The sequence below is a fragment of the Pelobates fuscus genome, chromosome 4 (genome assembly GCF_036172605.1).
Source record: "Pelobates fuscus isolate aPelFus1 chromosome 4, aPelFus1.pri, whole genome shotgun sequence".
Classification (NCBI taxonomy): Eukaryota; Metazoa; Chordata; class Amphibia; order Anura; family Pelobatidae; genus Pelobates; species Pelobates fuscus.
In genome coordinates, this window is record NC_086320.1 from 343,424,657 (window position 1) to 343,450,647 (window position 25,991).

General features: G+C 39.7%; 1 protein-coding gene across 3 annotated transcripts in view; it reads left to right on the forward strand.

The window, feature by feature from the left end:
• DBF4 (DBF4-CDC7 kinase regulatory subunit) overlaps window positions 1-25,991 on the forward strand; it is a 34,906-nt gene continuing 8,915 nt past the window's right edge. Inside the window, exons 1-11 of one of the 3 annotated variants that reach the window (XM_063452496.1) lie at window positions 1-227; window positions 4,997-5,054; window positions 5,927-6,102; window positions 8,251-8,445; window positions 8,717-8,767; window positions 9,420-9,489; window positions 10,170-10,249; window positions 12,470-12,500; window positions 12,621-12,666; window positions 13,585-13,710; window positions 14,555-14,657. In XM_063452496.1, the coding sequence (XP_063308566.1) occupies window positions 5,950-6,102; window positions 8,251-8,445; window positions 8,717-8,767; window positions 9,420-9,489; window positions 10,170-10,249; window positions 12,470-12,500; window positions 12,621-12,666; window positions 13,585-13,710; window positions 14,555-14,657 (855 nt within the window). In that variant the 5' untranslated portion in view covers window positions 1-227; window positions 4,997-5,054; window positions 5,927-5,949. Of the gene's footprint in view, window positions 228-1,919; window positions 2,047-4,950; window positions 5,055-5,926; window positions 6,103-8,250; window positions 8,446-8,716; window positions 8,768-9,419; window positions 9,490-10,169; window positions 10,250-12,469; window positions 12,501-12,620; window positions 12,667-13,584; window positions 13,711-14,554; window positions 14,658-25,991 lie in introns of those variants that run through there. The other 2 variants (XM_063452497.1, XM_063452494.1) reach the window with 2 other exon arrangements.

The following is a 25,991-nucleotide window of genomic DNA, read 5'->3' on the forward strand; positions in this document are numbered from 1 at the left end:
GTGTGAGGCTAGGTTTACCTGGCCGCTGGGTGTGGAATCTGCCGCTCGCTGTGTGTGAGGCTAGGTTTACCTGGCTGCTGGGTGGGCGTGGTCAGTGCGTCAGAGGCGGGAAACACAGAGCAGTCAAACCCTGGCTCTGAGCGCCGAGCTGAGAACTGGAGTCGCCGCGGGACGAGTCCGGTCCGTCAGCCGCCGCTCCCCAGGCTCGGGCACAGGGCGCCAGCTCGGTGAGTGCCCACCCACCCCCTGATTAACATTAATAATAAGACTGGTAATAATAACATCAATAATAATGCCATTAATAATAATAATAATAACATTAATAATAAGACTGGTAATAATACCATTAATAATAAGACTGGTAATGGCATGGTTTTCAGACACTATATCCAATCTTTGCCGCATGTTTCCAGGATGATCAGACAGAGCTGCCGCAGAGCATGACGGGAAGTGTAGTCCACAGCAATGGGGAGAGCTGTCAGGGCTGCAGAGGAGGCAGGACAGTGACTGTGGGGGTTTACCTCCCTGGGTGCTGTCACTCTTACCTGCCTGTGTCAAGGGAGACTCCTATAAACACTGGGGATTTAAAAAAAATTAAATTGTGGATTTTATCATTTTAATTTTTTTTATTTATTTTTATTATTTATATAGCGCAATCAAATTCTGTAGCGCTGTAACAATTATTTGAAGCTAAAAGAGATTGAGGGGGGTGGCAATAGCTAATGTTTTCAGGCTCTTTAGCCCCTGAAGCTCAGACTTCATTTTCTAAGGCTATTTGCCGACAGGGTTATTCAATAAAGTGAGAATTCATTGTGATTTTTCAAAGATTTAAGGACGAATAGGAAAACATCTCCCTATGCTTCCAGTTCGGTTATTCTGGACGAACGTTTGAATTCGCTTTACAGTTTAGTGAATAACTCTGTAAATTTAGATTGTAAAAACCAAAGAAAAGAAAAAGTTACCTACGCTCTCTCCTTAATCCTTAGGTATATTTAGACAAATGGAGGTCATTTAGTTGCTCCAATGGCCATTGGAGGGAATGCCCGCCTGCCAACGTTGGATAAAATAGCTGTAATTGGGGAAAAATGTAATAAAAAATAGCAGAAAAGGCACCAGGTGGGGTGCAAAACGCGTCCAGGGCAGCACATTTTTCTGGGTGGACTTCTTCAGCTCAATCACTCAGTGTTTATATCTTTTTTTACTTTTGGATACTTTATTTTACACACTTGATACTATTTTGTACATATGATACTGGAACTACCTCAGCATACGCGAGGAATTCTGTTATAGTGTGATGCCATATGTATTTATTTCTAATACTTTTTCCAATAAATGTGCTACTTTTTCATTACCTTTTTTTTTTTTTTTTTTGTGGAGTGTTTGCATTTACCCATGTGTGCGGACCGCTGTATTTGAGTTTTTAGTTTTGTTTTTTCTGGTTAGATATTTTTTTTAATACTTGGGAAGAGTCCAGCACTGAGTAGTTAATTCTTAGTCCTATTAGTCCTGATTCAACCTCTCAGTCAAATGTATTATTTTTGGAGTTGTGGAAAGCCTTTTTGAATGAGGGATCCCACCTTACCAAATCTGTTTTTGAAAACAAAATAAAAATAGGGTCTTGATGCAAACTGGTGTGTGCATATTGGTAATATTGTAGTGTGGTGTAAATTTGAAGCATTTGTAGACTTGCTACTGTTTTTAATCCATTATGGAATTTAAACCTTTAAAAAAAAAATAATAATCATCAAATCCATGAAGTAAAATGTAATAAATTTTTTACAAAACACCATGGCTACCAATTAACATCAGCTGTTTCTTGTAAGTGGGATTATGTAACATCTTCCATACATTTCAGTAGTGCAGATGTCTGTCATATGTGTCTATATTAAGATGGAAAAGGAACTTTTACTTGTGGAGGGATTAGTGAAATTCTTCAGAAAGTTTATAGCAGCAGACTTGACAGCTGCAGTGATTCATCTTCCTCATATCACTGCTGTTGAACAGAATGAATGGAGATAAAGTGTGAAGTAGCCCTTGCACTAAAATGTATGCAAAAGGCAAACGTGCTTCCTCCTTTTTTACATTGACACATTTGTGACTGTAAAAAATAAAATAAATGGAACAGTAAGGAGAAAATGTAATGCAATTTAGAATATCAGCCTATAAAGTGAACACAGCAATCTTTTTTTAAATGACACTTTCTAAGGGTCATAAATAAAGAGTGCTCAAAATGTATATTCTGCATTACAGCTTTAGGACTTGTGTGTATTATTTCCAGCACCACAATTATGGCTTAGTTTGACGTTTTTAACTTTACATTTGCTTTAGCCCCGTTTAGGACCACTTGCAATAGATTTTAACACAATTTGTCAATCTTTCTTTTATTGAAGCATATTAGATGGGGTACAGAAATAAAGAGAGGGAAATGCAAAAACGGTTTACAATAATAGGTTAGTACATCGATAGCTTTGAAAAAATTACATTTCCTAAGTGATGATGCCTCATTTTTTTTTAATTGTGTTAACTTGTCGTGTAACAAAAGCGTGTTGTAGCTAGTGGCTATGCCTATGCTGATAGACTATTAGAAAGTAACCTTAGACTATGCAATAACTTAGGCACGTAGTAAATAATAACAATTTATGCTTGACGTTGCTAGATTGGTTATGGTAGGTAGTTAGATCCACATGTCTAGGTACATGCTAACTGGGTCATCGCTGTAGACACTTAAGTAGATGAAATCCTACATTTGCATATAACAGCTGCTCTTAAAGGACCACGCTAGGCATTCAGACCACTTCAGCTTAATGAGGTGGTCTGGGTGCCAGGTCCCTCTAGGATTAACCCTTTTTTTAATAAACATAGCAGTTTCAGAGAAACTGCTATGTTTATACTGAGGGTTAATCCAGCCTCCAAAACCTCTAGTGGCTGTCTCATTGACAGCCGCTAGAGGCGCTTGCGTGCTTCTCACTTTGAAAATCACAGTGAGAGCACGCAAGCGTCCATAGGAAAGCATTGTAAATGCTTTCCTATGGGTCCGGCTGAATGCGAGCGCGGCAACTGCCGCGCATGCGCATTCAGCCGATGACGTCGCAAGGAAGAAGAAGGAGAGGAGGAGGAGGAAAGCTCCCTGCCCGGCGCTGGAGAAAGATGTAAGTTTAACCCACCCCTTCCTCCCCCCAGAGCCCGGCGGGAGTGGGTCCCTGAGGGTGGGGGCACCCTCAGGGCACTCTAGTGCCAGGAAAACGAGTGTTTTCCTGGCACTAGAGTGGTCCTTGAACATTTGCTTATAACAATTGCTTTATCATCTTCACATAGTATTTGCAAGAGAATCAGTATGTAGCCTAAAAGCAGGTAAAACAAAACATATGGCAAACTATGTGTGTTCGCTGATTAAATCTTAGAGCTGTAAAAATGCATATGCCTCAGAGTCTGCCTCTGGGTTAACGTTTCACAAAGTAATAAGTAAAATAACGCTTTATAAAAATGCAAACGAAATGATAAGTAAAAGAACGCCATGAGGGCTAGTGGGCAGAGACTATTAAATACGGATCATGTGTATTAACCACACAGGCTATTAAATATTTGCACATAACATTACAGTCTCGTGGGTGGTCTGCTGCGGTGTGCTACTCAGGATTTACCCCTTGCGGATCAGTCTCAGGGACAGACTTGTCCCATGCCAGCAGGGGACACAACACAGTCTCTGAGTTCAGGAGCCCACTGCCTGTCATCTTGCCACGACATGCTCCGGTAGGTTGGCGCTCGTAGCTTGTGTGTCGCGCTGTTCAGCCTTTTAGGTTTCTTCGACACCATTTTGAGGCTCGACACTGATCTACTACTTCTCCGCCGCCATGATGGGAATCGCGCAACCGGGGATGCTTGTTTAGGTGGAGAGCTTTTGGGTAAGTAGTTTTCTTTGCGTTCGCTTTCCCCTGTGAGCAGTACCTCGTGGTTGGGAGTGTGTTCCTGGTGGGTGCTCTCTCGGGGCTTGTGCCTCCGTTTGCCTTTCTGCCAGTTTCCTCCAGAAGGCCGCAAACACGGCATCCAGCTGTGTGAGAGCGTCAGGTCACTTGTGTGCTGCTCGGTGTCCCCGCCATATTGTGCGTTGGTTAGGTGCTGGTCCAGATGGTGGGGGTGGCAGAGCGCCGGTCGGTGAACCGGGCGAGCAGCCGTCTCACCCAGGCTCAAGCTTTTAGGCCTCAGGCCTCTACCGGGTTACTTTGGTGCCGTTGGGAGTCTTGTCGGGTATCACCGGAATCCCCATCGCCTGAACAGTGCTGCAGTCATGTTTTCAGGTCGGGGTCTGCTTGTGGCCCGCCGTTAGCTCCGATATTTCAGCTCAGAAGCAGGAGCTCAGACGAAACACGTCTGATCCGACCGGCGGTCAGGCCCCGCCCCTATATCAACACAATTTGACCCCTAGTTGTCATGTGCCACCATGGAATAATCTGGTTATCTTGTCTTAGCAGATCTATATAACTTCACCAATGATAAATTAGTTGGAAATTACTTGTTAGAGTACGGTCTTTCAGAATCAGTTTTGAAAGAATCCAAATATTGTCACAACATAGACTATTACTGGTGTAAAGTGACACTATAAGCACCTAATATACTACATCTTAATATTCTGGTTTTGGTGCATCGATGCTGTCCTGTATCTCTGACAAATGTGAACATTTCCGTGTCTGGGATATGTCAATGGTTAAAAAATGTTGGGGTCGACGAAACACCTCTAGTGGCTGTCACTGACAATTACTAGCAACACTTTCACCTTAATACAAAACTTGACGGGGGGAGGAAGGGAAATATTTGTTGCCACCTCCTAATTGTAGGTACTTCACAAATGGCCTGCATAATTCACTTATTCAAATTCTATTCTTTTGAGACGAATCTGAAAAGATTATCTGTTAAGCTGGCATTGAGAATCTTCACCGTAGATTTGAACATCCACAAAATAGATCTATTAAACACTTGACCCTTTCATATTTTCACACAGGCAGCACAGCCGGTGGCAGGCCAGGCAAATGACTCCACCAAAGGACCCGACAGAAACAGTAAGTGGGAAGTAGCTGAGGAATAACTAAGATATATGTATTGTAGCATGAAGTTTCCTTTAACAAATACATGTCATTTTTGTGGAGTACACATTGACTGTGGACTCCTGCAACTGTCTTGCGCTATAACTTTTTTGTACTGTAGATGAGTGTTGCAGATATCAATGTTGATCAGTTTGAAGTCAGTCAGGTGTCAACTCCCAATCTAGTTTCCCCATACTTTATTTTATAACTATTTTAAAGGGTTACTCCAACCATCATGACGAGGTGGTCATGGTGGTAGGAGTCGGTATGTGCAGTGTTTAATCTTGAAACACTGCACATCCAGAGATTTTCTGTGCATTCATTACGTCTGTTGTCCGCGCACACTGCAACCCTTCCTCTCACCCTGTGCTACCTCCCTCCTCCTTCCGTTCAACATTGGGTTTAGTTTAAAAAAAAAAAAAAACCTTTCCCCCTCGCCAGTCCGGAGCACATGCATGCACTCTGAGCCGGTGATGTGGTCCAATCCGAGGCTTCACTGAGAAGGCTGCGATTGGACCTCAGCGTGGCTGGCCTCAGTGACATCGGAGGGGAAGCACAAAAAAAGCAGCGCTCTGAGCTTCTCGCGGTGCTTGATTAAAGGTAACTAAAACAACCCCCTTTTTTTTTTTTTTTTTTTAACTGGGAATTGAAAGGAGCGAGCGTCTCCCTAGTAGGGCATATTGTGCTGAAAGGTCCTCATTTTGAATAAGGTTATAGTAACCCTTTTAAATTTTAGTACCACTTTACATGCAAGCCTTTTAAATATCTTGCTGTTTAGAGAAAGTATTATGGAATCTGTTTACAACAGTTGTTAATCCAACAAATTCTATTTCTTTTTCTACACACAGGAAGAGGAACGCAAGGGAGAGACATGAAAATGAAACTTTCAAAAGTAAACTTGAAGAAAGCACCAGAAAAGGTTCAAGATGCCAGCAAGCCTTTCACAGGAAAAATATTTTATCTAGACCTAACATCCAAAATAATATCAGAAAAGTTGGAAAAGGATATCAAAGAGCTCGGAGGGGTAAGTATTAGCATAACAAACTTTATATATATATATATATATATCTATATATCTATCTATATCTATCTATATCTATCTATATCTATCTATCTATATCTATCTATCTATCTATATCTATATATATCTATATATCTATCTATATATATCTATATATCTATCTATATATATCTATATATCTATCTATATATATCTATATATCTATCTATATATCTATCTATCTATATATCTATCTATCTATATATCTATCTATCTATATATCTATCTATCTATATATCTATCTATCTATATATCTATCTATCTATATATCTATCTATCTATATATCTATCTATCTATATATCTATCTATCTATCTATATATCTATCTATCTATATATCTATATATATATATATATCTAGCCACGGATGTGGCTGAAACGTCGATAAAATGACAGCAACTATGTTTTAACAATATGGAATAAAGAAGAAGTGTTTTAATACTAGCAACAGACCGTGAGTGCAAGCCTTTATTTTCGAGATTGTTCTATATGTTTTGGCTATGGCTGAAATGCACCCGGCATTTTTTTGACAATCTGTGAGTGTGTGTGCTGGGTACAACTGGATTATATATATATTCTAGAAAGCATCATGAGTTTGTTTGGAGCAGAATCACAAAACATTCACTAATGTTTCTCAGTAAAAAAGCACTTGTTATGGTACACACAGGTTTATATTAATATATAGCATTTAATATACACATTGTGCTGTCACATCAATTCCTCATTTTCCAAAAGTTGTATGTGAGCAAAACATACTTTTATTCATTAAAATGTGAATTTTAGTGATTTTTTTTTTTTTTTTTTTTTCTTAGAGCCATTTTTGTAAAGGCATTTGTGAACAGACCAAAGAATGTGAATTATGTCTGTTCATTTGCGTTTTTTTGTGGAATAGAACAGTATTTTCTTTTAAAGGCTTACTTCAACCACTATGTCTACTTCAGCTTTTTGAAGTGTTTCTGGTGTTGGGGATCTGGAACAACTCTGCACATCCAGAGGAACTGGCACTTGTGTGTCAGGGGCAAATTGCACCCCCTAGCCCACATGAATGTCAATCCTGTATTTATTGTACATCTGCTGTCAGTATGCACTGTATGCAGAGCCATCCAGAGAATGTGTAGCTTTAACTTTCCACCCAGAGTACTTAATGCAACCCCCTATTATTAGCTATAGCACACACTTACCAGGTGCTCCTGCCTAGTAAAGGAGGGGAATGGGGCTTCAAGGACTATCCTTTATCCATGTTGCATGGTGTATCCCACAGCACTGTCTGCAGTTAACATCTGTTGAATGTGGATTGAAGGCATATCGGATATAATCTTTCCTGCATATTGTATGGTTAAATCTTTCTTTGGTTTATGGTAAGCAAACACCAAATATTTTCAGTCTTGCTTTATTTTACATGTCTCATATGCTCAGAACATGCTTATTGGTGCACCTCGGACATCCTTTGTAATTGCTTACTTAAAGGGACACTGTTGTCACCAGATCCACTATAGCTTACTGTAGTTGTTCTGGGGTCTACAGCCTGTCCCTGCATGCTTTTTAATGTAAACAGTGCCTTTTTGGAGAAACAGGGGTGTTTAAGTGATTGCCACTGGAGGTGTTCCTAGGCAGAATGTAGACAGCCACTAGAGGTGCTTCATGGGTCAGTTCTGCACACTACTGTTCAACATCTCTAAGCTGTGCGTGGAGAGGCTGAATACTCCTCTTAGAGATGCATTGAATCAATGCATCTGTATGAGGAGATGTTGATGGTGCAGTGTGGCATTTTCCTATGGAAAAGCATTGGATTGGTTGAGATTTGTCAATTTTGATCTCAGCCAAGGAGGTGGAACGGGGCAGAGCTAGCTGCCGCGAGACCAGCACAGCCCTGGAACAAAAGGAGAGTAAAATCACTTTTTTTTTTTTTTTTGTAACGGGGTGCTGGGATCCTAAACAATGTTTTCACACGTTTGTATTTCTAACACTATAGTGTTAAGGCTGTTACATTGTTCATAAATGATATTCATCTATGGTTCATAAAAGCCTTTAACGCTGCTAATTGCAACTTTGGCATGTGCATTAGTTTTGAAGCGGTTCTAAAACGTTTTGTTTTTCTCCAAAAATCTTTTAGACTGTAGAGGGTTTTCTCAGCAAAGAGATCAGCTATTTAATTACAAATAAGAAGGAAGCAACAAATGCCAAAGTCTTAAAGTATATGTGTTCTAGAAAACGCCCTCAACCTGCAAAAAACACAGGAGAAAGCTCAAATCATCAAAGCTGTAAGAATTATTGCCAGGAAGAAATCACTCCAAAGAAAGCTGAAAAGGTAAGACTTGTAGGTACTTTAATCTTGTTTTGCCATTCTCTTACCTTGTACACAAGTAATACACTTTGAGTGGTTTTGCAGGATTACCAAAAATTTTCAAAGTATTAATTTTTGTTCCAGTTGAAGACTCTCTGATAAATAAATATTTAGGGCACAGATAAATATTTCCATTCAAAACAACTAGTGGCATTGTTTTTGTTCTTCAAATGCAAGTGTGTGTATATGTACCGTATATGTATACATACACATTTTTTTTTTCTTTTACTTTCAGGGTCTTGTAAGCAGAGGGAAATCTCTAGTTAAAAAAGCAATCAAAGAACAGGTTGGTGTAATTTATGCTTCTGTTCCTCTACTTGTCTTTATAATATGGATTTTCCCTCCACATTAGAGTGCACAATTTGGATTTCCTCTGTGGATAGGAAACGGCAGGCAGGCAACCAAACCTTTAACTCTGTAGACTCCTCCTCCTATAGGAATAATACAGACTTAAGTTTGGTTGTCTGCCTACCTTTTCTGATCCACATTAGAGGAAATCCCAGTTGTTGGGCATTGCTTCTAATCCTAAGGAAAAATAAATTTACGGTAAGTAAAATTTGAACTTTATTGTCTTTTTTTTTGGGGTGAATTGATAACTTATATTACATATATATCATTTTGTAGCCACATATGGTTTAATATTCAGCATGTTTCTCTCCTCTCTGTGAAGTGGATTGAAGTGCAAAACTAAACAAGCTTTGTTAGTACATGGTGGCTAGAAATTTACTCCCCCCCCCCCCCCCCCACACACACACACATCAAAACTTTCAGTGTTTACTTTTAGTATGTGCTTGTGGTAAAACAGGTTGTGTAGTTATAATTCAAGGAATGTGTGCAATATCTCAACACCAGTATGAAATTGGGGAGCATTGATAAAAGCTATACAACTTACAACTGGCCAAATTTATATGGAAATTTTATTTTTTCTTACAAAATAGGACTTTCTCCCGGAAAATAGCATATTGTCCAATGCTTGGAACTGGGGAGTAAAAATCCTGCACATTGAAGGTAATACATGTAGTGCTGTAATATAGATGCAATCAAACTGTATGTGGAACTATTGTTTGCAATAAAAAAACACAATTCTTATTAAAGTTTTTTTGGGGGGGGGAGGGGAGGGAGGAGATGGGGGAATTAGGAATAACATGGGGGTTGGGAGTAGAGTCCATTTACTCCTCCCCCCCTCCCTGACTGTCGGACTAATGTGAATCATTGAAACTTCCTTTACTGTTTAAAAGCAAGAGATCTGATATAAAACGGTGTTTATCTACATTCCTAGATATGTGTGAGAGTGAGACTTTAAGGTCCAATTGTCAATCTGCAAAGTACATGAAAGTAAAAACATTTATACTCTATTCTGGCCTTGGGGTGGTTGAGTTCCTTATTCCTTTTACTTCTTTAACTATGTTCTCTTTGATCATATTAGTATGGCATTAGTACAGTAATGGCTAACCTGTGCTAACAAATGTAATCTACATTTCCAACCAATCTCAGCCAGCCTTCTGGCTGAGCATTGTATCACTGGAAATGCAGTCCACAAAAGCTGTACTGTAAGGTGAGTCGTCTCTGAAAACTAGATGCAGCTGCAAAATTTTTTGCCATTGTTTTTTGTTTGTATGAGGTTAGGACATTGAAACATTAATGTGACAATATTTCATGTATTTTTTTTTTTTTTTCCTGCTTTCTAGAAGCAAAACGTTATATAGAGGAAAAGAAAAAGGGATTGCTAAAAGTAAAGAAACCTCAAACACAATCTGTCAAACCTGTGGTGGGTATTAAAAAAAAATCTCTGAACTGATTGTTTGACTCCCCTGAATTCTATGTGTGTGTGTTGTTTTTAATCTTTATTTTATATATGCACTTCCTTAATGCCTATGATAAATTTTACTGCACATGAAATTGCGGGGGTTATGGCTTTTGTGTAAAATTTGAGATGTAAGTTCACCTCTTATTGTTAATATAGAATAAAACTCAAAGGTAATTTTGCCATATTGCAGTAGGTATGATGCAGTGTTAAAGGGACACTGTTGTCACCAGAACAATGTACCGTATATACTCGAGTATAAGACGAGTTTTTCAGCACATTTTTTGTGCTGAAAAACACTCACTCGTCTTATACTCGAGTCAGTTGTCTGTATTATGGCAATTTTAATTGCCATAATACAGACAAGGACCGGGGGCTGTCAGGAAGCTGTAACTTACCTTTACCGCAGCTCCTGTCAGCTCCCTTCTCTCTCCTCCGTCCGTGCAGCTCCCAGGTCAGCTTCCTCTGCAACTTTCGCGAGAGCCGCGGGGTCAGAGCGTTGCCACGGGTTACCGTGGCAACGCTCCGCGCGGCCGCGAGAGTTGCAGAGGAAGCTGACCTGGGAGCTGCACGGACGGAGGAGAGAGAAGGGAGCTGACAGGAGCTGCGGTGAAGGTAAGTTACAGCTTCCTGACAGCCCCCCTCCTACAGCCCATCCACTGGACCACCAGGGAGTGAGAGCCCCCCTCCCTGGCCAGCTAACAAGCAGGGAGGGGGGACGAAAAAATAAATAAATAAAAATAATAATAATAATAAAAAATAATAACAACATTAAAAAAATCTATATTACAATAATAATTAAATAATAATTATTAATAAAATGCCCACCCCCACCAATGCTCTGCACTCGCACTCACACACACTGCATTCATACACACACTGCATTCATTATATACACACACTGCATACACACTGCATTCATACACACACTGCACTGCATTCATTATATACACACACTGCATTCATACATACACACACTGCATTCACACTGCACTCATACACGCACTGCATTCATTATATACACACTGCACTGCATTCATTATATATCACTGCATACACACTGCACTCATATACACACACTGCACTCCATTCATTATACACACACTGCATTCATACATTCATACATACACACATACACACACTGCACTCATACACACACTGCACTTAATTCATTATATAGACACTGCACTCCATTCATTATATACACACTGCATTCATACACACACTGCATTCATACATACACACATACACACACTGCATTCACACTGCACTCCATTCATTATATACACACTGCATTCATACATACACACTGCATTCATTATACACACACTGCACTCATACACACACACTGCACTCATACACACACACTGCACTCATACACACACACTGCACTCATACACACACACTGCACTCATACACACACACTGCACTCATACACACACACTGCACTCATACACACACACTGCACTCATACACACACACTGCACTCATACACACACACTGCACTCATACACACACACTGCACTCATACACACACACTGCACTCATGCACACACACTGCACTCATGCGCACACACACTGCACTCAAAATGTTATTTTAGAGCTATAACATCAGGAATATACATTTGCATTACTGACACTAGTGTGAGAAACTCAACTGCAATGTAAGACCATTTTTATTTTTGACCGCAGCATAACAATGATTTTGTTGATCCAGTGTCACAGTTGACCTAAAAATATACATTGCAAAATAATTTAAATGGGTAGTAATCTTTTGTAATAAATCTACCTAATAATGATAATTTGATGTGAGCAATGTTGAATTGATAACTTTACACAAGCATCATAGGACATATAGAGTTTCTAAAACCATGATGTCTTATAAAAGGATACCATGCCTGCCAAAAATTGCAGAAGGGTAACCTTGCTTAACACAATAAGTACTTTTGGCCTTTTTGAGAGATACAATCTGTATATTAAATCTTGCTTTTAAATGCTGAAACTGAGAGCCTTTGGTATGGCATGTTATCCTTGATTTGGTCATATGTGACTAAAAAAAAAGGTAAAAAATTGTTTGGACATCTGCTTTGTTACCGGTGTTTTTTAGATAGTCTTGTGTGGATCTAATTTGATAAATATTATCCTACAATGTGTGTAACGTTTTTTTGCCTTTACTTTACACAGAGCAAAGGACCAGTACGTCGCAAAATAAAACGTAAGTGTGTGTGTAATTTTAACTTAATTTACCGGATTCTTATTTGCCATACAATGCTTATTTACTCAGTCTCTTAAGGGGAAGAATAATGAAATATATATGTATTTCTATTTTTTTCAGCCACAAAACTGCCAAGTCCATACCTGAAAGTTGAAGACAGCAAAAGGTAAGTGTGTTATCTAACTTAAAGGGTTACTCCAAGCACCATGACTGGTTAAGTAATTTGAAAGGGACATGGTGCATGGAGTCTGTGTGTGCTTTATGAACTTTACCAGATATATAATAGACTTTACAATGTTTTGCCAAAAATCTGCAGACTAAGAAGACTTTTTTTTTCCTTTTTTTTTTTTTTCTTATGAATGTATTTTAGTGACATTCATACGGATACAAATTTGACACTTTCTTTTTTTTTTTTTTTTTTTTTTTTTTAAAATAAGCATTATATCTTTGTGAAAAGTTCAAGTGACTGCTGCTTTGAGCACAATATTGTGCATAAAAGTTTTACATTCATAGTATTTAACATGCTAAATGGTCAAATAAAGGCTGCACACAAGCTTTTCAATCGCAGAACTTGGCAGCTGTCAAGTGGGATCATGGTCAAAATAAACTCCCTAATTTTAGTTTTCGTTTAGAATTTTTCAAATATGAATAAACGTTGTGCTCACTCACAATATACTTTTCAAAATCTCTGTAAGAGGAGGCCAACATAAACATCATGATCCACATGAGAAGAGCTTACTGTGACAATGCCCTTGTTTCCCAAGTCAAACTCTTCTGCTTAGTGCTTAGGATTGTACAGTTTTTTTCTGTTTGTTTTTTGATCCCTTTAAATTATATTCTGCCGGGCTTAGGAATACAGATTAGTTTCAGGATGCAAAATAAGTTCCGGTCACTGATTTGGACTGTGTTCACTTACAAACTTTTGAGATTTTGTATGGCGATAGGGAGAAAGTTTCTAGCAGAAATAGAAAACTCTTCAAATATTGTGTGTTTTCGTTTTTTTGTTTGTTTTTGTTTTTTGCAATATTATTTGGCATTTAATTTGTAAAAACAGTATTTTTTTTTTCCCCTGCTTTATTCATAGCCAGTACAAACCCCATTACTTGGTGCTACCCATCTTGCGATCTTTCCAAAGTCCCAAAACAAATACTTCCAATAAAGTGGATAAAAAAGTCAGTGTTACAACAAAGGTGACTGCAGTTAAGCAAAGGTTGGTTGATCCCCTTTTATTATTTTCCCCTTTTAAATAAAATATATATATTTATTATAATTTTAGGTGTTTAACTTGTCCTTTATGTATTCTGACATTTGCCACAATTTTTATATATGTCTTGCCTCTAGCTAGGCGTGTGTCTGTCTGTCTCAACAATATGACATTTGTTCAGTTTCTGCTTGTTTGAGCTTATTCCCACCTGTATGTGTCACTTCCCCAAATTACCACATTGATGCTTTGTCCTATCTCAAACATTGCTGCGACCAGTGGCAGGTGCGTTAAATGCTGCCCCAAGTGATTGAAATCTGCCATAGCCTCTTTATTTCCAGTGTTTAGTCCTGCTGAAGTGCGTAGACTTGGGAATGGTGAATTTATAAGTCACTCATGGCAGAGTTACACTCTATTTATCCTCCATAAGTGAATTCATTTGCTCTCAAAAACGAAAGTTTTTTTATAAAGGCCCTAAACTCATTAGAAGCATGTCACCTAAAACATTTAAATGTTGGGAGAAATCTAGAGACATTCTAGACTGTGTGGTGTATAACATCAAAGTATGTGTATTTAAATTTAAGTTAATGTGTTAACCGCAGTTACTGAGATTCACAGTTCTTGTTCAGTTTGACTTGGCTATTTATGAAAGGGTATAAACACATCCATCATGGTGCTTCCTTTTAGTCATATTGTGCCTTGCTTAGTGATTACCTTTTGAAAGACTGCATGAACAAGTTTCTTTAATTTGGCACTTTTTAGTACTTTTTCTTTTCTTTTTTTTTTTTTATCTTTTTTTTAAAACTTATGCTGTATTTTGAGTGGGGGAAAAAAAGTACTTTTTATTTTGCAGTGCTGCCAAGCATGATGGTAGAAATGACCGTTTTAAACTAAAGGAGCAGAAAAAGAGGGGTTATTGTGAATGTTGCCTTGAAAAGTATGACGACTTGGAATCTGTAAGTAATGCAGTGCAAATTCTTATTTTTCTTTTTAACAGCATTTTTTCTTTGAGCTCTTTTTTTTTTTTTATGTGTCACTTATGCTTTCCTCGCCTTTGTAACACAAAAAAGTGTGTGTGTGTGTATATAAAATATAATGTGTGTGTATAATATATATATATATATATTGTGTGTGTATTTTTTTTATATATATATATATATATATATATATATAGTGTGTGTGTGTTTTTTATATATATATATATATATATATATATATATATAGTGTGTATAAATATTGGGACATTAATTTATATCATGTTTATGGAACATCAATATATATATTTGGAATTTGCCTAACCATTGTCATAAAGAGATTAAGTTGCAAAGGCTTAAAGGGACTCTCCAGTGCCAGGAAAACAATCAGTTCCCCCTCTCCCTCCCATCCCCGGTTGCTGAAGGGGTGAAAACCCCTTAATTGACTTATCAGAGGCAGCGACGATGTCCCTCGTCGCTGCTTCTTGGTCCGCCCACGCTACTCCACGTCATCCGTCAGGGGGAGACCTAATGCGCATTAGACCTCCCCATAGGAAAGCATTGAAAATGTTTTCAATGCTTTCCTATGGGGATTTTAGTAACGCTGGAGGTCCTCAGAAAACCTGTGCTATGAATCAGGAAGTGCCCTCTAGTGGCTGTTAACCCTGCAAGGTAATTATTGCAGTTTATAAAAACTGCAATAATGACACTTGCAGGGTTAAGGATAGTGGGAGTTGGCACCCAGACCACCCCAAATGGACAGAAGTGGTCTGGGTGCCTGGAGTGTCCCTTTAACTACATCCTACCCCATTAAAGGACCACTCTAGGCACCCAGACCACTTCAGTTTAATGAAGTGGTCTGGGTGCCTGGTCCCTCTAGGATTAACTTTTTTTTTTTTTTTTATAAACATAGCCGTTTCAGAGAAACTGCTATGTTTATACTGAGGGTTAATCCAGCCTCCAAAATCTCTAGTGGCTGTCTCATTGACAGCCACTAGAGGCGCTTGCGTGATTCTCACTGTGAAAATCACAGTGAGAGCACGCAAGCGTCCATAGGAAAGCATTGTAAATGCTTTCCTATGCGACCGGCTGAATGCGAGCGCGGCTCCTGCCGCACATGCGCATTCAGCCGATGACGTCGCAAGGAAGAAGGAGAGGAGGAGGAAAGCTCCCCGCCCGGTGCTGGAGAAAGGTAAGTTTAACCCCTTCCTCCCCCCAGAGCCCGGCGGGAGTGGGTCCCTGAGGGTGGGGGCACCCTCAGGGCACTCTAGTGCTAGGAAAACGAGTGTTTTCCTGGCACTAGAGTGGTCCTTTAAGGCAATTTAAAATGACACTAAGATGTTCAGAGAACAAATTAATTACAGATAGGTTGAGTAAGGTAAACTATATAACCTTACTTCTTACATTTTGGTTTTGTTGCTGCCAAGGTGTGTATGTGAGGAAAACAAAACAAAGGGGAATAATGAAAGTATTTTAAATTGGGCAGTCTAGATGGGCCGAATGGTTCTTATCTGCCGTCACATTCTATGTTACTCTATTTCTTTTATATGAACAAATGGGTGGTTTGTAGCCACATTCCTTTCCCCTCTAAAGTGAGAATAATGCTCTCACATGATAAGGACTGGCTTGTGCGTTAGTTCAATCTCTGTCACTGGTCACCAAAGCCAGTGCTTCCCTATTGGCAAAAGAGAAGTGGTAGGATGAAGGACTCCTGGAGACAAAACTTCGATGTTAAACTATTTTAGAGCAGGATTTAAAGGGACAGTCCATTGCCCAAATAAAAATCTCTGTTGGCTAAATGAAAACATGATCCATTAATTATGCTTTTTTTTTTTTTTTTTTTTTTTTTTTAATTATATCTAAAAACCGCTCACAAATGCTACAGAACTCTTCCTGTCTGAAGCCTTTGCCTAGCCCTCCCTTTCTTACGCTGCCCAGACTTTGGCAGCTCAGTGAGAAGTCTTTGCAAGAAAGGTGCTCTGGGCAATTGCTTGCCTCCACAGAGCTAAAAAAAAATCAGAAAGTAACAGGACCTGTTGTCTGCTTGAAAGCCGAGGGGATGATTAATTTATATAAGTGCCATTTTCTTTCAAAATCTGCACTTGTTGTAAAAGAGGACACACTCTTAATATACAAAGCATTTTAGCAAGATAAAGTGCTTTAGGTGTCCGGATTTTCCCTTTTCATGCCACCAGGGCCGTCTTTAACGCGGGGCAAATGGAGCCCTTTGCGCGCAAACTATGGGGGCCCACCATGTTGTATTTTCATTTAGACCATTTGGTCTGGTTGTCTGTTATCATAGAATATTTATATTAGCCTCGGGCGCAGCCCCTACCCCTTTTCTGTCTTTCTGTGTCAGCAGGGTCCCGGTCGGGTGCTGTGGCGCTTAAACAGCGCGACCGGGCCCTTGCTTTTCGGCAGCACTGGGAGGAAGTGACAGCCGCACGTCACTTCCTCCCACAGAAACAGGAGCCAGTCGTGCGGGAGGAAGGAGTTGTTCTGGAGGGGGCCAGGCCGGGAGCGAGCGAGAGCTTAACTCCCAGCCAGCCCACTGGACCCCAGGGAAGCCACCCTCCAGGAAAAGGTAAGAAACTGGAGGGTGGTTATCAAATTTTGCATGAGTGTCTGAGTGGTTCAGTATGTCTTTGTGTATGTGTGTTTCAGTATGGCTGTTTGTGTGTCTCTGTGTCAGTACGTCTGTCAGAATGTGTCTCTGTGTCTGTATATAGTCAGTGTGTATCTGTATGTGTCAGTGTTTGTATCTGTATAACTGTGTGTGTGTCGGTGTATCTATATGCGGTCAGGGGGCCCAAGTAAATGTTTGCCCAGGGTCCAATCCAAATTAAAGACTGCCCTGCATGCCACATAACAATTTTATTGACATGAAGTTATGAGGCTGCAGTGTTTCTTTAATCGCTACAAACTTGCCTTTAGGAATCTCCTGATCCAGAATAACTTGGAAGAGAGAGATTGAAATTAAATTTCCTGGTCTACCTATCAGTTGTACAGCCTGTAAAAATGCAAGGCATGTCAAATGTTCAAACCAATCTTCAGTACAGCCATCACAAGCCCCTCAGATCTGTTCTTGAGCATTTTATGCCAAAGTGTAAGATCTGAAACAATTGCGTAAACATCTCTTATTGAATGGGAGAAGTTAAATCCATCATAAAGTTAATTGTTGGATCCAACAGACCACAGTTCTTAAGCCTATGCTAGCTGCATTGCCTTTTTTTCTGTAAAGTTGTTTGAGAATTGTTTTCAATAAAATATAGAGAAAAAAGTAAGCGGTTTTGCGCAATATAAGACAACAAATAGGGGGGGCGGGGCCTGACTGCCAAGCTGAATGGCAGCACTTGGAGCGAGCTCCACAGACAATCGCTGAAATAATGTACTAAACGGGTGTTAAACTGGGATAACCCCAAACCTATGACAGCAGAGACAACCCTGTATACCTTGGGGACACATATCGGTGTGCTCCAGAGAAGGATTGGCAGTCTACACCCCAAAACCTCTTTGCGGCCTACCTGTGAGCACAGACGGGGGACGCAGCCGATTCCCCGGCAGGCAGTTTTGATGGAGCATTTAGAGGAGGAAGGGAACCCCCTCCCCCCCCCCCCCTGCCGGTGAGGCATATCCCGGCACTCACCCACTGCCTTCTGACTTGCGGCGGAGGGGCAACCCAACAACGTGTAGCCCACCATGCTGCCTCAGTAAAGATGGCAGACACTGCGCAGGCCTACAACACACGAGGCCCACTAGAGCCACTCGAGGTCCGAATCGACAGGCTGTTCATGGCATTCTGGAAAAAGCTTGAAAGTAAACCAAGCCTGCCTGCGGAAAAACCGAGATCAGCACACCAGCAAGTCAACTCACCTCAAGCTCCCAGCTCCTCACCAAGCTTGAACCACCGAAAGGTTTATGCACAACCCCATGAGATGCGGTGGAGACCAGCGACAGCTAAGGCGCACCGGCCACACAAACGGAGGAGAAAGGGCCACGACCGTAAAAACAGGTCTGGTGGAGCTCACTGCCACCCCCCAGACGGGAGCTGAAGAAGAACAGTGGGTACACGACAGCGTGGCAACGTGGAGCAGATACGGGAACAGACCGCCGACGGGAGGCGCAACTCTCAGCCGCAAAGCAGCCTGAATCACACATGCATAACCTACCTCCCAGTGGCGTTTACCACTGACAATTTCATCGCTTCCCAGACATGCTCAGTGGACTTGCCAACCCTGGGAATTGGCTGAATAGACAGTGGACCCGCAGTTCGGCAAGTGGCAGTTGCTGAGGGAGACAGAGGTCACACAGAACTGAGCCCACTGTGCAACGCTTAATGCCTTTTTCGCTGTGGACTTATACCCTACTCTCTACAGAGCAGCAACAGGTTACACTGTAAGCCCCAGGATAATGCTCTCTACCGCTCAGAGCAATGACTAGACATAGCATGCATATCAATAGTGAGTCTAGACAAAGCTTAATATATAAACCTCTTCACCCACTAAATAGACATCTGAGAAAGCTTTTCTTCTCACTTTTATTTTCATTATATTTTAGTTACTCATAGCAGCAGTGGAGCAAGCAATACCATATCTTAACCACAGGCAACTAGCTTGTTAACCATGGTTCACATAGCAACTGCTTCTTCATAGCAACTGTCTCTTTATGCATGCCATACCCGCCGCATTACTACCTTAAAAAATGTGCAGAATCTACTAAATGCTTTCAGATGGTATGTCTATTACACACACACTTGAATTGACGCATTTAAGTTACACCACCTTGGGGGGCGGGGCCGGGCCGGGCCGCCAAAATGGACGGTCGCAAGACAGACCAGCTCCGGCAAAAAGCCAAACAATTAAGCCATACAACATGATTTTGTACCTTCTGATGACCAGCAACAGCGGCCCTCGACAGGCAGAGTGCACTGGATCCAGGGTGAGGCTGGCTCACCAAGTATTAGTCCCCTGGAGGAGGAAGCTTCACTACCACGGTTGGGGCCTACTCCGGCGGTGAGTGGAGTGGACGGCCGCTGCCCCACTATCCCGCCTAAAGGTGCCCAGCCAAAGGCTCACGCCCTCGAGGAACCGGCCCTGTTCCACCCCCCCCCCTCTGGACCAGTGGGGGTAATCCCGGTCCTCACCCCGAAGCCCAGACCTCCACAAAGCAAATAAGGCCTAGCAACACTGCCAAAACAACCCGCAACTCAGGTGATACACCTAAGATGGCGGAGGCTGCGTGCAACAGCACCCCACATCAACCGCAACCAACGCGGATTAGAAGCATCAATAACTGACACCCACACTGAACAGCGACAAGCTCCCATCCTGGAAACCTAACAGGACGCTTACCTCTGGAGCCTCGTCATAAGCTCTGGGCTCCGTGTGGGAGACGACCCGGCAACCGACGGCGGAGAAAGGGGCACAGCAGACCAGCGCCCGCCCAACAGCCGAGACCAACAACCATTACCCCGCGACGTGCCGCTCTCCAGTCCGGACCCATCGAGGCAACTGCCGCACAAGACTCACGGACTGTCGCGCAGCACCTACCAACCGCCCCCGTGGGAGTCGCAATTATACCTGTCATAAAACACCAGCCTAACTAGCATTACTAATGTGTAGCAACAGGGGCTTAAGGGGTGACATTTTCATTCTCACGACTAAAGCATGTATCCAGCAACTAATAAACAGCATAGTACCCGCTTGTAATATCCTGTACCTACTATACCAAAAATGTGCACTGCTTAGTAACTACCCTATTTGTTATCTATGCCAAGCAGCTCAAGGAATGCCGTTGGGGTACCTGGAGCCAGTTTGTAATTACTCTATGCACACAAAAATAAAAAATTAAAAAAAAATTAAAAAGTTACACCACCTTAGCTTTATAACTTAGACACATATAACGATACCGGTTTTCACAACTCAATTGTGTATCAAGCTTTAGCACTGTTATGCATTATACGATGCCTCATAGCCTAAATACTCATAGCATAATGTTTCTATGCATTATTTCATAACTAGATAATGCTATGCCGCGAAACGTGTTCACACTATCTTGTCTTTAGCATAGATGAACTAGCGAGAACGCAGCTAGCATCTTTATTTTATTTTATCCTACTCTTACAAACTGTTTAGCTAAGCATGTAAAATATAAAAATGTGCAAATCATCATGCCACTGTTTATCTTTTAATAAGCTGGTAATATGCTGTTGTGGCGTCCGTTGAAATCTTGTAACCATCTGCACAACCAAAAATAAAGAATAAAAAAAAAATAAGACAACAAATAAAGACCGTAAATTTATGGGGCTCACGATTTAAGGCTGTTAGATTAAAAACAAAAGAAGGAAGGTATGTAGATGAGGATAAAGGTCTAGCTGACTGCCTCAATGAATATTTTTGTTCGGTATTTACAGATGAAAATGAAGGAAAGGGACCTCAGTTAAGAAAAAGGATAAATGAGTCATTTATTACACGTGAGTTTACAGAGGAAGAGGTTCTATTTCAACTGTCAAAAGTAAAGACAAATAAGTCAATGGGACCTGATGGAATACACCCAAAGCTATTAAAAGAGCTTAGTGGTGTACTAGCAAAACCATTAACAGATTTATTTAACCAATCATTGATAACAGGAGTAGTCCCAGAAGATTGGAAGTTAGCAAATGTTGTGCCCATTCACAAGAAAGGTAATAGGGAGGAGTCGGGCAACTATAGGCCAGTAAGCCTTACTTCAGTAGTGGGGAAAGTGATGGAAACCATGTTAAAGGATAGGATTGTTGAACATCTAAAAACACATGGATTTCAAGACCAGAGACAACATGGGTTTACTTCAGGGAGATCATGCCAAACTAATCTTTTTTTTTTTTTTTTTATAGTTTTTTATTAGAAATTTTTTTCCTTTACATATACAACAATATACTGGTCTCATATTTTGTTTAACAGACAAATACAGAATCACATAGCATTCTATTAAATCATATATCATCAAGATTTGTCTTATATTCAATTATAGCACAGTATATATCACATACGGACATAGTCTACAATCACAAAAGAGAAACAAAAACACAGACAATAAAAGCCCCACACCAAATCTAGAGCAACATGATCGATTAGTTTCAATACTCGCTTATATGTATTTTATTATCACTTATCTATATTCCTCGCTTTCCATATATCAACTGGTAAATTTCGAATAATAGTATAATCAAGAAGGGCTATTGGAGGAGCAGAATAATATCTTATATTTATACAGCCAATCACCATACCATTGTTTTTTCTTCGAGTTATCATTGTTGATCATCTCGTGTTCCATAGATATTTGGAACAGGACCTGATCAATCAATAACCGTTTATTATACGGCTTAGATGATTTCCAATGTCTCGCTATGATAATTTTAACAGCAACTAAACAATGAATAGCAAAACAAATGTCTTTTTTTGCATCAAATGACAAGTTTAGATGTAAAAGAGCAGAAGCGGCATTCTCCGTAATTCTATTAGTAGTCACAGTTGTAAAAATATGAAAGGCCCAAGACCATAGATATTTGACAGCTGGACAGGCCCACCAAATATGTATGTAAGTACCTGGATGAGAACCACATCTCCAGCAAGTTGGATCAGAATTATGGAACATTCTCGCCAATCTTGCCGGAGTATAGTACCATCTGTAGAGGACTTTAAAGTGGCATTCAGACAGATTCAAACAGTGAATATATTTATTCACCAGGCTCAAAGAGACATTCCAATCATCCAGAGAAATTTGCAGTTCTAGTTCTTGTTCCCACGTCTTAATCAAGCTGTGGGGAGACTCCTTAAGAGCTTCCAACATTGATGCTGCAGCAGACATAATCTTATTAATAGATTGGGAATTAAATATGACCTCTAACTTTTTAGCAAAAATGGAAGATGATTTAATCACGTTTTTGTGAATAAAGTTTTTTATGCGGAGATAAGTAAAAATTTCTCTGCGCGGAATATGCAGAGAATCAATAATATTCTGGAAGGGTAGGATATTGTCTCCCTGCATAATTTCTGCAATTCTTATTCTATCCGCGCAGACCCAATTCTTTAACGAAAAGTCTTGTATAAGTAGTTGGAATATATCCAAGGGACATGTCTTAGGTATCATATTTATTAGGCCTAATTTTTTTTTAATTAGTATCCACTCTTCTAATATTTGCGATAGTATCATTGAGTTATTTATAGGCGAATTTACTAAATTTTTACTTGTAGCTGTCCACATCAAATATTGTAATTTGTCTACATGGGCCACGTTCGCCTCCATAATATACCATGGTTCCAAGACCTGTTTAGGGTCCTGAAGGAGATATATATGCCTAATAATGTTAGCATGATAACTATAAAGAATACTAGGGAAGTGTAGGCCTCCATTTGTCAATTTTTTGGTTAAGATCTTTTGGGCAATTCTTGGTTTTTTGTTATTCCAGATAAAATTGTTGAAATATGTTTGGATCATCGCCAACCAAGGTCTGGAAACCCCAAGCGGAATCATGGAAAACAAATATAGCCATTTAGGCAAAATATATGAATTAATGATGTTTATTTTTCCTTGCCAGGAGTTTTCTAGATTTCTCCATTTTCTAAGTTTGAGGTTCATATTTCTCATAAGAATCGAGATATTCCGCTCCATTATTTCTGACACTTTAGACGTTATAACTAATCCCAGGTAGTTTATTTGTGAATCGGTCCATATAAATTTATAGCTTAAGACTAAACTATTTACTATCTCATTATTCAAGTTCATAAACATTGCCGTAGATTTGTTTATATTTAGCTTGAAATTTGAGATAGCAGAGTATCTATCGATCTCAAACATTAAAAATTTTAAAGACGACTCAGGGGTAGTCAACGTAAGTAGCGCATCGTCCGCATAGAGAGATATTTTAGCATTCAACGAATTGGTTTGTACACCTTTTATTAATGCATTGTTCCTAATGTTAATAGCCAATGGCTCTATAGACAAAATATACAACAGAGGAGAAAGAGGGCATCCCTGTCGCGTACCGTTTTTGAGTGAAAACCACCCTGCTGTGATGTTCGGACCCACAGTTCTGGCGGAGGGAGAAGAATAGAGAGCCATGATGGCATTGTGTATCCAGCCCATGAGTCCAAAAGCCTTAAGGGCTTCACTGAGATAGCCCCACCCGACCCTGTCAAATGCTTTCTCAGCATCTAAAGACAGGGTCAGGAGGGGAAGCTCATTTCTATTGGCCCAATCTATAATGTCGATTATTCTCCTGGTGTTGTTGGATGCTAACCTGCCTGGAACAAATCCAATTTGATCAGGGTGAATCAGTGACGAAATAATTTTCTTAATTCTATCGGCAATTATTGCCGCGTATAGCTTCATGTCTGTATTGATTAACGCTATGGGTCTATAATTACCGGGATCAGAGCTTAATTTATTTTGTTTCAGTATTGGAATAATATTCGCCTGCAACAATTCAGCTGGAAAAGATTTATTTAGGGCTATTTGATTAAACATTTCTGTTAAAGGATTACTTAATAGAGGCTGCATCTGTCTATAATACATATTCGTAAAGCCATCTGGTCCCGGAGTTTTGTTAATAGGAAGTCTATTTATTTGCAATTTGACTTCATCCTCCGAAATGGGCCTATTTAAAATTATTAGGTCTTGCGGTGTAACTTTAGGAATCTGGGTACAGGCTAGATAATTTTGAATATCGTTTAAATTAGGAGACAGTTTGAGATTGTACAGGTCCTCATAAAATTGATTAAATCTCTGCCCAATTGCAGAAGGTGTCGAATAGATCCTTTGTCCATCTGTCAATTTTTCGACTCTATTTTTGGCATAGTGGTTTTGCAGTCTTTTTGTCAAATTTTTATTTGCCCTGTTTCCCGTATAATAATTGTTTAATTTTAGTTTGTGAATATTTAATTTAATTTTCTGCTCAACCTTCAAATTGATCTGTTTTTTTAGAGTATTTAGCTTAATTTTTAATTCTATAGATGGCTTCTGTTTGTTAAGTTTCGATATATTATAAAACTCAATGTATAAATCGGTCAGGGTCTTACCATTAAGAACCCTCATTTTATGGGCTAATTTGATTAAGTAACCACGCATAACGGCTTTGTGTGTACACCAATTATTTGCCGGTGTTGTATCAGAGGAACTATTTTCTAGCCAAAAATTATTTAATAATTGAGTTAATTCCTTTTTATTGTCTGAATCATTAAGAAGAGCATCGTCTAATCTCCATGTAGTACGGGCCATAGGGGATTTATTTCCAAGATCCATTATTATGAGGCTATGGTCTGACCATAGACTCTCTCTGATTTCAATTGAATTGCACAAAGATATCGAATTTGCGTCAAGGAGACAGAAATCAATGCGAGCATACGTACCGTGCACACATGATTGATGAGAGTAGTCTTTATCAGTGGGATGTAATAGTCTCCATATATCATGGATATTATATTGTTTAGAAATATTGTAAAGTCTTTTAGCCTGCTTAATAGTTCTTTTATCACAATTTTTTTTTGAAATATGCGTCTTGTCCATTTTAGGATCCCATACGCAATTAAAATCCCCCGCTATGATTAAATGTCCCTTTGATACTTTATCGACTCGGTCCATTATGGTAGCAAATTTAGTCATAGGATCAACATTCGGAAGATAGACATTAACAAGAGTGTAGGTCACTTTATCAATAATGCAAACAATAATTATGGATCTCGCTTCTGGATCCAATTCAATATATTTAATTTCCAACTCTATATTACAATTAAACACAACTGCAACTCCTCTTTTTTTGTTCTCTGTTAGTGAGGCGTGGACAATATTAGAGTATTTATGCCCTACCCATCTTTGTTGGATGTCCTTGAGCCAATGAGTTTCTTGTAAGAATGCCACCTGTACATTGTGCTCATTAAGAGTATTGAATAGTCTTCTCCTTTTTTTATTAGTATTCATGCCCTGAACATTCAGTGATAAAAACCTAAGCATCTGGAGTTATTGAAAATTGCACATCTATTAAACTAATCGACGCCCCGATGTCTGGGGGCAGGAAAGCTTTAGTATCATTAGATAAGATATCTTTGTCAAGGGTATCATTTGCTCTAAAGAAAAAGGACAGAAAAAAAACACCCAAAGAAAAACACCACAACAAACATATTGCGCCTAATCTCGCCGAATAAATTCGTAGTAGATTCAGCGTCAATGCACAACATAAAACAAACTTAAAAAGAACATAGTTCTTTTTTCTCTTTTTTAACCCGTAGATTTCTGATTGCAATAGAAATCAACGGAAACAGTGTAGTAGTACTACACCAAGAG